This window comes from Ambystoma mexicanum, chromosome 2p (genome assembly GCF_040938575.1).
Source record: "Ambystoma mexicanum isolate Mex_15411 chromosome 2p, UKY_AmexF1_1, whole genome shotgun sequence".
In the NCBI taxonomy this organism is placed as follows: domain Eukaryota; kingdom Metazoa; phylum Chordata; class Amphibia; order Caudata; family Ambystomatidae; genus Ambystoma; species Ambystoma mexicanum.
The window spans coordinates 1,224,861,614-1,224,876,465 of record NC_090923.1 but is presented as its reverse complement, the minus strand read 5'-3'; the positions used below and the strand labels follow the sequence as shown (position 1 = coordinate 1,224,876,465).

Here is a 14,852-nt window from a genome sequence, read left to right as displayed (position 1 = left end):
TCTCTTCCCCCACCCCCTCGAACGGTAGATCTAGAATGCGCTCCTGGACATCCTGGTTGAATTTCGTTGCCTGGAGCCAGGCTGTTCTCATGTCAGTGGCAATACAGATGGCACGACCTGAGGTATCGATATGAGCCACTGTGGATTCCATGAGTTCATGAGCCACGAGCTTGGCTTCCGCTAGCCCCGCCGTAAAGCGTGATGGCACTGGGTGGGGAGTTCCGAGAGGAAGTCCGCAATTTCCCGCCATAACCGTTGGTTGGCGTCAGCCAGCATGGCATCTGCGTTGGCCTGGCACAGGTACAAGGAGGCGTTGGAGTAGATCTTCTTGCCGTACGCCTCCAAGATCTTCTCCTCCTTGCCTAGCAGCACCGCAGAGGAGGTGGCTGAGGACGACTGAGGCTTGGAGTATAGTGATGGTGCATCGATCACCGAGGAGAGTGGCTGAGGATGGGTCGAGAGCAAGAATATATCCCCCTCCATCTGCCAGTACTTGGCATCCAGGCGTCTATTGACCGGCTGGACTGAGTGGGGCTTGAGCCAACCCTTCTTGGCCAGGGAGACTACATCGGTTTGAAGTGGAATCCACGTGCTGGCAGAGGGGCATCTTGTAAGGACTTCAGCCAGAACCCCCTCTGCCGGCTGCTCGACCTCGGGTTGGGGGAGGCCCAGGTACTCCACCAGGCCAGGAAGCCGTTCATGGAAGGCCCTCGCTGAGGATGGCGTGTCCAGATCCTCCTCCTCGCCGCCTGTAGCCTGCGGATCTGGAGGATCTTGGAGAGGAGGAGGAGTAGATGGCGCCGGAAGCTGGGGAACAGGGACAGCAGCCGGAGGCTGAGGGGGCGGCGGAGGTTGCAGAGTGGGCTGTGGACCAGAGGAGGCGGCTGCACCAGGGCATGGGGGCCCAATGGAGGAGGCTGTGGTGCCGCTAGCATGGCGGGGAGGACTTCCCTGACTGAGTCTTTGATGATAACCCCCATCTGAGGAGACCTCATGAGGCCGAGGAATTTTTTGAAGAGCACCTCCTCATTGGCCAAAGAGGTAGCAGGGGGTACCGACAGGGTAGCGGGGGGCTGCTGGAGCCGCTGCGTACCTGTCCATATGGACACAAAGGAAAGTTGCCCTGCGCAAATGAAGGGTAGACTGTAGGCCACGTACCTGGTTGAGGCCAGTCCCACCTTGACACTCGTTCTTCGCCGAATTCGTGGAATGGCGTCGGACGGGTGCCCCTTTCTGGGGCTGCAGCCATTTTGTCGGGCTGCCTTGCATGTGCCTGCAACGTGTTGCTGGGCCCGGCCTCGTCCAAGACTCTTGCGTGTGGATCACGAGGCCTACCCTGCTCCTCGGCCCGGTAGGTGCGACACCCTCGACCTGGGGGTCGGTAGAGCTGCGTTTATGCACCCCCTAGGACGTATTGCCGGTGTTAGGGCATAGCCCCTCGGGTTAAGACCCGGTACAAGAACCTTCCAGTCCCTCAACACTGCGCCCGGAAGGATCCGAGGATCCCTCGACCCGAAGCTGTAGCAGCCTCGGTGCATGTGCCGGTAGACGGACCTGGCACACACACAGAGAGAGGAGAGAGAGGGAGAGAGAGAGATAGAGAGGGAGAGGAGCGAGAGGGAGAGACGAGAGAAGAGAGAGAAGAGAGAGAAAGAGGAGAGAGAAGAGAAAAGAGAAGAAAAGAGAGAGAGAGAGAGAAGAGAAGAGAGAAGAGAGAAGAAGAGAGAAGAGAACAGAGGAGAGAAGAGAGGAGAGAAGAGAGAAGAGAAAAGAGAGAAGAGAGAGAGCGACCCTGTGAAGGAGTCTCCTTTGCGCGATGCGCTGGAAAATATCTACCTTGGGCCTGGTTCGATGCTTCACGAAGTTCTTGAGATCTTCTGGAGGCGACCTCTAGAAGAGCTCCCTCCACCTGGCTAGTCTGTTCTTCAGCGCCATCGAGGACAGCGAGTCACACGCCTAACACGATTGCCAACTGTGGTCTGGGCCAAGGCAACGTAGGAAGAGGGCGTAGGGGTCGGAAGTTGGAAAGAGCCTGTTGCAGGATGGACACCTGCTGAACCCTGTAGAAGGTGACCATGTGCCAAGGAGGAGCTTGACGCCTGAGGAATGAGTACCTGAATAATAGAAAAGATATCATCCGCGGGTGGAATTACCCAGGAGCGCTGGTGAATTCGACCGGTTCCCGTTGACGCGAAAAAGGGGACAGAGGTGTGGCGGCGGAGTTGGGGCAGCGCATACTCCCTGGACCGCGCCCCTGCGCGCCTCTAAATTGAAAGGGGAAGAAGATTTTTTCTGGTGAAAAAGGTTCCGTCTCCCGTCCCTTGGAAGGGACGCCCATACAGTATGGAGGAAAGGGGACGGAAGGAAAGGGGACGTAAAAGTACAACAGTTACAGGTAAGTAACTTGTGCCTTCTCCAGCATGGGGTCTGGCATGGATTCACATGCTCATGAATAAAGAATACATAGCAGTACACACATGCACAACCAAGGGAGGTGGCAAGGCTCAACATAAGCATCTCTTACCTCCTCACCAGGCTCACCTTCAAGTGAACAGGTTGCGCAGCACTGCTTGGCCGACTCTGGACTCCTCGCAATCCCAGTCAACCCAGTAGAATCTCGTGAAGGTGTGCATGGACCTCCACGTAGCAGCCCTGCAGATGTCAAGCAGGGGCACACCAGATAGGAACGCCGTAGTCGCTGACTGGTGACCGAAGTCGCTGTAGATGTCGGACGCGTCCTAGCAGCCGAGGAGCCCGCTGCAATGGTGCTCCCGTGGCAGTGGACTCACAGTGCTTAGCCTTCTGTTGGACCCTCGCAGGAGGGGGTGCCCTCAAGTCTTAGAAGCCCGCTCAGCTTTCTTGGATCCAGGAGAGGCATGCTCTTGGGACCCACCCAGAGCAGGGGCCTTGGCCTGTAGCCATTCTTTCAGCCGCCTATGCCGATCCTTCAGCGTGCAAGCAGTCATCTCGTGGCAAAAAGCACAATCTTCCTCCTTCCTGCTTGTGCGTCGGGCACAGGCAGTAAAGGCACTGGGAAATTTTTGTCATCCAAGAAGACATTCCGTAAGCCGCAGTCGTAGCAAAGCTTGAAAAGGGGGCCTGAATCCTTCTCCTGCCACATGGTCCACGCGGCGCAGGCCTGAAGAATCTTCTGGAAGCCAATTCGCCCTGAGGGGCGCGGAGGAATCTAAAAAACGGGTCCCCGTTAATCGGAAAGGATGTTCGATGGAGCACAAGGCTCGATTTGACAGAAAAAGAGTAAAACTCTTCCAAAAAGCGAAAAAACACAGTAAAAGCTCAAGCGCGAAGCACAAGGACTCCCAACACTTGAATGTGCAGTACAAATCTGAAGATGGCTGGCAGAGGAGGGTCTTAGGTAGAGGGCAGTCATTGGCTGGGGCCAGTATGACCCAGAGCTCAGTGTTTGTTAGGCAATACAGTTCAGAAACAAAACTGATTTTTCCTGTTACTGAGGATTCCCAACTTGACGACGGGGAATATTCTTGAGCATGTGAATCCATGCCAGACCCCATGCTGGAGAAACTCATTTCCCATCTGGTGTAAACACATGTACGAGATGTCCAGGGCCACTGTGATGGCGTGGTCCGATGCCATCTCTCCTTCTTGAAGAATCTCCAAAGCCTCAACCTGCTTGTCATCGCGAAGGAAGTCCAGTATCGTGGCCAGTTTAAACCAAAGCTCCCGGTCATATCTAGCCACGATCGCGAGGGCGTTGGCAGCCTTGGCAGTCATCGCCGCCGAATAGATAACTTTCCTACCCAGAGGAAGCCGAGTTCGACAATTTCTTCCTGGCAGCCGCTGAGACCGAATACGGCGACAGTTGAAACCTTAAGCACTTGGTTGCTGAGTCCGGCACCCTGTACTTCTTCTCCAATCAGTCCCTCTTCACTGGGGCTATAGAAGGGTTCTTCAGCAGAGCCAGCCCTTCGTCCCAAACATAGTCCAGGAGTGGTGCCGAAAGGATGGTCTTCCTCATCTCGCGGAGAGGCTCTGGGCGGAGGTGACTGAGGTCCACCATCCCGCCGTCGCCATCCATGCCCGTTGTCGCCATGTCTGACTCAGTCTCTCGGGGCAGGGGAGAGTGAAAGGGAGAGGCAGTGGAGAGGGGGTCGATGTGAGGCATGGAGGCATAAGGTGCCGCTTCCTCTTCTTGGCCGGCGGTTCCCACGGTGTCAACAGGGGTGGTACAGGGGCCACTGGAGGTGCGGGCGGTGGGACACCAGCATGTGTAGGGTCTAGATATTGTCCAGTGAAAGGTCTCTAGGTGGTATCTGGGATGTAGGAGCGCTGGGTTCCGGGACCTCGTCCTGGGGCTCCTCGTCGTCGCCTCCATAGATGATAGCCCCATTGCTGTTACCCCCGTAGCGGGGTGAACCTCTGGTGTTTCCCGCGTCGTCATCCCCCCTCTGGATGGTGTGGACGGAAATGATCTCATCCTCATCACCCGAAGAAATGTCTGTACCTTGGAGGCTTTCAACACCCCCACCCCCTCCTCCCTTTCTTCGGGTCCAGAGGCATCTGTCTCGGGCTGAGGTCCGGCATCCTCCTCTCCGGGGTTTTCTCAGCTGGCTTGTTCAAAGCCTCCACTCCTGGGAGGAAGAGAAACCCTGGCAGTCATTGGGGTAAAATGCGGGTGGACCACTACGGCCTACAAAGGCGACACCACCACCTTGAGAGAGGGCGACAATTCGCATAGCGCATGTGGGCCTTCACGGAAAAGTTGTCTCCTTGTCCGGTTTGGCCTTTTCCTTCCTGGCCGTCGGACGCCTTGTCCTGCTTGGCCTTCTCCTTCGGGGCCTTGTCAGAACACTTGCCTACCTTGGCCTTCTCGTTGCGGGTGGGTCGGACACCGCACCCTGCCGAGCTTTCTCCTGCTTGGCCTTCTCCAGATTATCTCTCAACTTCCCTGGGGGAGTGGACTTCCTCCTGGATGACAATCCAGAGTGGCGGCTGGAGATAGATGCTAATGGAGATGCCGATCGTGCCCTGACCGTCGCGGGACCCACTGCAGCGGCGACCCTGACGTAAGCGGACTTGCAGTGCTTGGCCTTGGGTGGGGCGCCCTCAAAGGACTTAGAAGCCCGCTCAGGTTTGCCGATCCGGGAGAGGCATGCCCTGGGTTTCAACCGGGGTAGAGGTCTTGGGCTATTCCATGCTTCCAACCGATGGTGTTGATCCTTCAACGTGCGCTTCATGAAGCCACAGCAAAACTCATAATCCTCCTCCTTATGCATTCGGTGCAAGCAGTACAGGCACAATATGCAAACCACAGCAAAGCTTGAAGAGGGAAGCGCCATCCTTCCCATCCGACATGACACATGATCCACGCGGTGTAGGCCTTTAGAATCTTCTGGAAGCCTCCAAGAAGAACACTCAACGAAAACATCCCTTGAGGGGCACTGAAAATGCCAAGAAAACAGATCCCTGTTATCGATGGAGCATGTTAGGGAGAATTCTCAGAAATGTGCCAATTCCTCTCTACCTTAGAGACCCTCAGCAACTTTGCTGGATTTTGAGGACTTGAATTTTTAACCTGGAGAGAGTGAGGCCCTTTTCCCCCCCACTCTCTCATATATTTTATAATGTGCTTCTGTTTCTTTTGGTTGTAGAGTCTGACAAACTCAATAGGCACCATCTTTTACATTGTGTCACATAGCATCATCAGTGCAGTGACACAGGGAAGTCTTTCAAATTTCAACAAGGTTTAAATATCTTCTCTTGGATAAACTACTATTTCCAAGAGCAGTGAAGCGAAATTGACTTTAGTATCCCCTTTGTCCAGCTTCTCATGCAACAATTTTATGTTACCCTTTCCTCCATGAATGGCTGGTGGCAGTGGTTTACTTTTAACTACTGTGGTGTGCTTTCAAAGCGGGCTGTGTTCGCAGCTGCAATAACGCACCCATGGGTGACATTTTTGTCAAAATGGCCCCGGTCTTCTTCTTTCACCATTTCTTTATGGAAAGATTCTTCTTGAGATTTACTCTGCATGCCAAACCAGGTTTGGTCCCTTTGTTCGTTTTGTCTTTGGCGGGATTCACGAGTGAAGCCCGCCTCTGGCTCCAGGGTGTCTGGCGGGGGCAGAAAGCGAGGGAGGTGACCAAAATTCCCTGTGCTTAGTCTCCTAGGAGACAGGAATGCACTCCTAGGTGATTGGCTGGCTGGCTGTCCGGCAAGGACAGCCACCCTGCTGGGTGACTGACAGCTGGGCTGGAATGAATGGGAGAAACCTGCATAAAAGGCGAGGCTTTTTGGCTTGAAGGCAAAGTCGTTCACTGGACGAAGGAATCCGAAGAAGAACTTGGAAGAGACGCCTGCTGCATTTCCTGGACCGTTGGTTTGCCCGGTGAAGCCCTGCTGCTGTGCTGAAGCTCCAAATGTGCCTCGACTAGAGAAACCCTGCAAGGACGACTTCTCCGCTTGAGTTGGTGGGACCAATCAACTCCAAAGTAAGCCACCTGGACATCCTCTCGGAGCTGGTTGAATTTCCACTGCTGTTTCTGCTGGAAACCGTAGAGCCAGGGAGAGGATCGCCAGATAGTGTGCGTTGCTTTTAAGTTGGCCAAGAGCTCCAGGAAGATCCTCCGGACGCCCAGGAAGCAGGACCGAGCCAGGGTCACCTCAACAGAGTGCTGGACCCCAGATGCAAAGAAAGCCCATCTTGACGGCCAAGAGTCTGCAGTGTTGCCGTTTGCTGAGATGCGAGAAGCTGAAACCGCGAAGTGCCTCTGAATAGAAGTTAGTCCTTTTCTGTCGCCGACCGTCCCATTGCAGTGCAGGAGTCTTCCAGACGTCCTCCCTCTTGTCCCCACAACCGAGGCCCAGGAATCCAGGATCTGCAGAAATTGCACAGGAACTGAAGCCAGCTAGAACAGTTTTTCTTCTAACCCAAGGTAATGTTAACTCTAGAACTTACCTCTTGTTGTGTAACCTCACTTGTTCTCAGTTGAGACTGGTCTTGCGTGCTTTTGTAGAGTTGCTATCAGCTTCTTTACCTCACAAGCCTAATCGACGTGTGACCCTGCTTCGATTTCTTCTCTTCTACAAAGACTTCTAAATCATTGTGCAAGACTTTTACTTACCTGCAAGAATTGCTTCAGCTCACCTAGACTTTTGCCCAATTGACTTTGGTCTGGCTCCCTGAATGACTTTTCTTCCCTCTTGACATTGTGTTTGGTCTTCCTTCCAGGAAGGGTTCAACTTACTTTGCATTGGGCGGTTACCAAAAGTACTTGCCTGCTTCAGAATATTTGTGAGATCTCTTGATGTATTCTAATAACCTTTTTCTTTGACATACTCCTAAGTATTGTCCTAAAATCGTTTGTTTATTAATTTATAATGCACGCCAGACCCCAGACCCAAAGGTAACCGGGCGCAGCAGAGAAAGAATATGCAAAACTTACAATGTCACAAGAATCTGGAATTTACAGTGTTACAAAATTTACAATGGTGTAGAGATATGTACAGTATACATATTTACAATGATGCAGTGTAGGCAAATGGCTAACGACAATTAATATACAGGATGCAGAAAGGTTTACAGTTTGTATTTAGGTTATATACAAATGTTGATTGATTTCTAATAATACAATATAGTCCAGTTAGGCTGAAGATACAGAGGGATCTAAGAGGGCGACTACAAATTATTAGAGCTGATGTGTTTGATACATTTCCTTCTAAAGTGTGAGAATGGTTGGTCTACTCCGGTTATGTGGCAAAGCATTCCACAGTTTGGCAGCTATCACAGGGAAACTAATGCCATCAATTTTGGCAAGTTTAAATCGTGGTACTGCCAGACAGTTGGAGTTGACAGTTCTCGTCGGTCTGCTAGATATTTTTCTCTTTATTTTGTCCGTCAAGTAGTTATTGAGAGCTTTGTGGGTCAGGGAGATCATTTTTGGATGGATTTTGTCATCAGTAGCAAGCCATTTATGTTGGCGTCTAATAGAGGAGATATGCTCCCTTTTATTTATGCCAAGTGCAGCTCTAAGGGCATTGTTTTGTGGAGTTTGAAGCCTTTGGGTAATGGCTTTGTTGGCACCACTGTAAAGGGCATTACAGTAGTCGAATCGGGAGAGTATTAAGGCTCTCGCTAGGATCATACAACTATCATTGGAGAGGAAAGGTTTACCCTGCTCTTATTAATTTGTTGGTATTGGCCTGTATGCCCAGAATGATCAGCTCTGTCTTCTCATTCAGGCATAGACCATTATGCCTGAATGATGAGATACACTCTATTCACCAACTCCCTGTCCATAGCATGATCCCCAGAAAGCGGGAGGAGAATCTGTGTATCATCTGCATAGTTAGTGTAGGTGATACCTAGATGGTCCGAATCATCGAAAAGAGGTTTGGTAAATATATTGTATAGGGTTGGGGAGACACAAGAGCCCTGGGGGACTCCACATGTGATTGTTGTGGGGTCTGCTGCTGCCGAAGGGGAAAAAACTCGCATAGTTCTCTCGCTCAGAAAGGATTCTATCCATCTGATAGCCTGGGTGGAGAAGTGACAGTCATATAGTAATGCCCACAGTGTCCTAGCTATTTAAGTCACCTGATGGTGTAGGAAGTGTCTGTATGCCATCCCAAATAGGTACTTACTGATTTAGTGAAACTAAGAATGTATTTTGGAGTGTATGTGTGTGTTACTATTATATTGCCCCTTCTGAAGAAGGCTTACTCAAACTGACTGTTAAATTACTAATTGTTTAATCAGGAAACCTTGTGTGTAAGTGTTTATTTGAATACTTGTCACTGTGAATCTCTGTGTAACTCCCCTACAGCTCACATTGACCCCTCTTGAGATGAGCCTGGCTTCTCAACACGCTACCAACCAGTGCAGTACAGACTTACACCAAAGGTTGGGTTCCTATTGCCAGGAGGTCAGGGTTGTTGTAGTGCACCCAAAGGGTACTGCATACAATCTTGCCAAACAGAGCACAAGGGCTCGATTGACCCTAAAATAGAGTTTAACACTCATAAAGCGAAAAACGCAGCAAAAAGCTTGAAGAGCGAAGCACGAGGATTTCCAACACTTGAACGTGCGGTAAGAATCTGAAGATGGCTGCCAGAGGAGGGGCATAGGTAGAGGGCAGTACCTTGGCTGGGGGCAGTATGACCCAGAGCTTAGTGATTGGTTTATAGGAGAAAGACAGTTTAGAAACAAAACCAACTGTTTTTCATGAGCATGTGTATCCATGCCAGACCCCCATGCTGGAGAATTATTGCTACACCTCAAGTTCTGGCATGGGGAGCAGTAGAGGTCAGAATGGCCTCCCATTCCCCATGAACCTAAACACCCATGAATTGGATCCATGTCCAATCTGAACATTAGGTTACCAGCATTTGGATTTATGAATTGCTCATACTATATAGGTTGTGCTAAAAAAAATAAAGAACACCAATCGCACCTATTACTGTCCTAGTTGTGGTGTGTGTGCCTGATGGCAGTTATTTCAAGAAATATGTGTTTCAGATCCTACACTACTCAAAGGCGGAGGAGGCACTGTTGGGGAGTTTTACTTAAGTCCACCGGTGGTAGAACTTCAGAATACTCAACTCCTAGATGTAGAGGGGCTCCAGCTCTTGGGTTTGGCCCAACTACCCGAAGGGTTTCGTAGCTATGGTCGAGTAACCAGGCTTAGTCTAGGAGGGAGGTGGACTGTAGTTGAGTACAAAGACCTTTGAATACACTTATAGTCAAGGAAACACTTGTACACTGTAGTTATATAAAAATATGATTATTATATAGACTAGGCAATGTTAAACTTAAAATGCAATACAGGTAAAGAAGGTTTCACACATATATATACACACAGCAGGACATTTTCTGTAGCAATACCCAGTTCAATAGTAGACCTTTAAATGAGAAACAGATATCAAGAGTAGCTTCAGGTTAGCAAATAATTCATCCACCAACCTTTACTAAATAGCATACTGATAAGTTTAGATAAATTGCGTAGGCCTAAACTTTAGAAGTCCAACCCTATCTGGGGAAAGTCTCTCAAAAGTCAGATGGGGGTACTGGGGCACCAGACGCTGTCCAATTCACAGATGATGCTATTCGCAGCAAGTAACAAAACTGGATTAATTGGTAGGCAACCTGAGGATTTCTGCCTCTAGGGCGGGTGTCCTTCGGCACGCAAGAACATGGTGGGGCCACCCACCCCAACATGACTCAAGAAGCTCAGGAGGAGCCAACAGCAACAATTGCCCAGGAAAGTACCCAGGAGTGAGACAGACTATCTTCGTGGCACTTCGTTGTTGAGGCTCCACACAGGCTTTCTAGCACCGAGGGTTGTTACCCAGCAGACTTTCTTTCGGTCCACGACTCAGCTGAGGGGACTTCTACAATCAGGATGGAGTCTCTGCAGGCTCAGACAGATGCCCACAAGTTTGCAGCCAGACCCGTGTTTGACGAGGCAATGCACCGCCGCAGTGCCAGAGGTTCCAGGGTATTTGGATAATAAAGGCCTGGAATGTCTCAGCTCGTCGTGGGATGGCTCAAACCGTAGCTGGTCTTGATTAGGCCCACCAGTCCAAGGGAGGAAGTTGTCTGGTTTGGATCTTCCCTGTCGCACAAAAGAAAGGGCTGGAGTAGTAGCAGTCACTCAGTCGGCTTTGGCAGTTGCTGCAAGCAACCTTTCTTCTTCCTTGGAATTAATCTTACAGTGGTCGACAAAGGCTTCAGCATCAACACCCGCACCTTTCATGCAGGAACTGAGCCAATCAGCATGCATGCTACATTCAAACTTTGGGTGGTTCCAAGGGGACAGCCAGGCACCCAGTCAGAAATGGATCCAGGCAGACACAATGGAGGACAAAGACCTGAGTAGCTTCGGGGACTGCCCAGTTTCCGGTCCTCCCAGACACACTGGCGCCTTTGGGCAGGCTTCCCAATGGGAGCCTGGTGAAGACAAAGGAATGGAAGTCGTTGTGATTTGGGGACTGAAGAGTGACACCATTTTGGAACAAGGGTGCTCCATGTGTTACTTACCACAGCTGGGAATACAGCTTTCTATGTAAGTTTCCACAATCGGTAGAAAATCATCCACTGACACAAGCCACTAAGACTTGTCACTGTAACTAGAAGGGTACAGGAGCGCTAAGAAAAGGGATACAATGTGTCCCCTCAGTACTCCACATAAGGTGGTGTGTGCTGATCTCACAAAAGAACAGCATAAGTAGGATAAAGCATATCACCCTATCCTGGTAACCTTAAGTTTGCACAGGAAAATAAAGGAAAATCAAAGAGGGAAGCTCAAGGAGCTTCCAGCAACACTGCAGAGAAGGTGCTGTGTGCTGATTTTTTATTGTTATAGCTGAAAAATATCAACTTTACAACATTTAGAACACGTGAAACTTGTCATCATTTCAAAACAAAAGGGATCATAAAAGAAAAAGATCACAGCATAAAATGCACTCCTGTGCAAATACAGAACTAAAATAAAATAAAACTGGACCATTTACGTAATAAAGAGCAACATTAAGTTAGTGTGTAGGACAATCGAACCTTGAGGCTAGTTTTAAGCCTCTATACGCAATACCACAGTATTCTCTCGCAAATTAAGTTCATACAAAAGCGCTAAGGTTCGAATTCTCACTTTGACAGAGAAGCCAGAATAGATCATCTGCCATAACGTGGTGGAAGTTTTAACTTCATATTGATCGACAATTGCTTTATAATGACGTTGACGCTGCGGTAACAGAGCTTTGCACTCCGTCAGTAGGTGCTGTAGATCTTCTCTTTTGATGTCATCCAAACAGAAGCGACAAATGTTCGAGGCTTCGTTAATGATCTTCCTACGCATTAGAACCTGTTTTGTCGGCCAAAGATTAAGCCTTAATCGCAGAAAGTCATTTCTATGCGTTATAGACGGGGATTAAGCCAAGTATGCCTCTGGTATACTGTATTTATTGAATCAGTAAGCTTCTGGATCGCAGTCGTGATATTTAGCGCACTTCTCGCAATTGTTAGCTCAGTCCATTGCATATAATCTAGTTTTAACCTGCATGGGAATTTGAAGCAGCTGTGTGCTGAAATAGGAAAATAGAGATGTCATAAAAAGATGGAGGAAAGCAGACTCCATCAAGAGAAACCAAAAAGGGTTCTCTGTCACAGAAAATAAGGAAAAGGGGTTCCCACTCACTCAGGAGAGTCAGACAAAAATCTAGCTAACAGGCACTTTTCTCTCACAGCAAAACACCTTCCCTTAATTAGCATTAATAATCTGGCCAGGTAAATAATCCTCAAGACTCAGTCCCACCACTGACAGATAGTCCCACGGCTCTGTGCTCTTGTAGGCAGAGTTCGCCCTTGGAGAGGGTCATCACACCATGCAGGAAGGGTGGGGGGTTGCAGGAGCACAGATTCATGGATGGCTACTACCATTGTCCTCTGATGGGTAGCGGGTCTCCCTGCCATTAAACCAAAAGTGGGCAAGCTCATTGTGTCGAACGCCAACCAGTCAGCGCTAAACTCAAAACATACATTTAGTGCAGACCAGTATCTCATCTTTTAAGATTCTGTGATTTGCATACAAATTCCTAATTACAAAAGCAATCATAGCAATGGCCTACATTGCACACAGGCCAAGACTCTCTCCGACCCCTCTCTCCCCCGTTAATCACAAAAGGGACACATAACGCTCAGGGACTTAATATTTGCTGCAATCATTCCACTTCGGGAATAATCTTTCTGAAGACTTGACTCTCTCAACTGGGCGTCTGTCAAGATCGATCTCTTTCAACTTAAAACATTCCCAAGCGCGAAGAAGCTATTAATTTAAGAAGTGCTCTAGGAATAAACCAACCGTTCATATGGTTTAACTGAAACCCTTGGGGATCCTCGCAGCTTCTTTGGGGAAAAACCGTAAAAACAGCAGGGACAAAGGTATTCACAGGAGCACTGCCTGCCTTTGACCCATAGCTGAGGACCTCTTCTCTCACACCTAAGACTACAACATTCAAAATGTGGTTAGAGTGTCAACCTCCCCCAACCCGACAGCACGCATCTGCCACAGTCTTAAAAACCGCACCTGTTTCATTTTTGCCAGCTCCCTGCGTGTGTGTTCATCATTTCGAAGGTCCTTCTTGTTCCCCACAAGGATTATAGGCACGTTGGGGCAAAAGTGCTTCACTTCAGGAGTCCACTTTTCAGGGATGTTCTCTGTAGGAAGTCAAAACAGTGATTTGTCAGGCCCCCTTTACTTCAGAAAAGAGGACCACCCAAAAATGTCACGGGTGTGTACAGGGAACAGCAGAAAAGTTCAGTTCACAAAATACAAAGCCATGGACCATCAACAGGGACATGAAACAAACGTTGCATGTAAAAATATTTTTTAAGCTTGGTATCCTTTACAGTGGAGTTAAAATAATAAAAAAAGTTGCATTATCGACTGCATATCAAGTCAACCAGAAACACAATACCTCATATATATATATATGTATGTGCTATTTTACGGCTTTAGTGCTAACCAACAGCTACTGGTAAATAACCCTTTCCTTTTGCAGAAATAGTTACACATGCACATACTGATATTTAAAAGCTATACCTTTCCACACAACCTGCAGGAATCCCTGGACTCACTATTTACTTGCCTTGAATTTATGTTTTGCACAATAGTATTTCATTTGTGGCCTGATCTCAAAGATCCAGCTCAGCAAAATATACTAAAAGGTTTACTGCTAAAGCAATTGTAGAAGCTTTTTAAAAAGAAAAAATGAACAGCTAAAATGTAAAATGGGCATGCATTAGGCTTGCTTACCTGTAACATGTCTGTGCTCAGTTTTGGGGCACTTTCTGAAGTGCAACTAAGGGCTTAGTAAAACCATACAACTGAGACAGTACAACACTCCACTTGGTATAAGGCTGTGCCACCAGAGTATATGGTAGCGTAGACAGAGCAGCCAGGCTTCGCTTAGGAGGGAGAGAGGGATGTAGGAAGGTACAAAGACCCTGTAGTATACAAGGGGTTCAATAGAAACACAACCAGAAGTATTATAAAAAATAAAGGTTTATTCTAAATACAATTAGGCCAAGTTACGTCTTGGGTAAGTAAGTACTATAACATATAGTCATAAATACAAACACTGAAATTCTTCCCATTGGGACCGCTGCTCCCTTTTTCACCCCTCACTCTGGCCTTGCTCCTTGGGCTCTCCCCATGCTCCTTAAACTGAAGCCAGAAACCTTGGAGCCATCCACTCCTCTTTCCCCTTCCTCCCTCACACCCAGGACATTGTCAAGAAGTCCAAATATCAGCTCTTCCTTCTCAAAGGAATTCTACCTTTTCTCAGTTTTCCTCAGAGGCTCAATGTGACTCAAGCCGTAGTTATCTCTAGACTGGACTACTGTAATAGCCTCCTCCTGAATCTCCCTTCATCCACTCTGCGACCCCTTCAGCTTATCGAGAATAGAGCAGCGAGATTAATCCTTGGTCTTAAGCCCAGGGACTGCATCTCTCCTGCACTAAAAAGTCTTCACTGGCTCCCAGGTGCTGCACAGATTAAATTCGAATCCCTAAGCATCATCCACAAGACTGTCTGGGCCCGGGGACCTCACTATCTTCAACTCTATCTCACTAAAAACTCTCCCACTAGACCACTCCACCCCTCTGGCACCAACTCTGTGTGTGAAGCGTTTTGCTAAAAGGGCAGGTGGTCGCTCACCTTCCCCCAACCCTGGTGCCTTGAGCAGGATCTTCTCATATTCCGGAAGGCTTTCCTCTTCTCCTCTTTCTCTCCTCTGCTAATCCCTCAGTTGCTGAATTGATGTCCTTGGCCCTTATGCATCTTCGGGGCCTTGAACTCCCACACCAATCTTCCCAGCT

The 14,852-nt window shown here is 48.9% G+C and overlaps 1 protein-coding gene across 1 annotated transcript in view; it reads right to left on the bottom strand.

Annotated features, from left to right (window-relative positions):
- LOC138567367 (transforming protein RhoA-like) overlaps window positions 1-14,852 on the bottom strand; it is a 231,592-nt gene that overhangs the window by 52,383 nt on the left and 164,357 nt on the right. Inside the window, exon 4 of the mRNA XM_069645506.1 lies at window positions 13,059-13,189. Within this exon, the coding sequence (XP_069501607.1) occupies window positions 13,059-13,189 (131 nt within the window). The remainder of the gene's footprint in view (window positions 1-13,058; window positions 13,190-14,852) is intronic.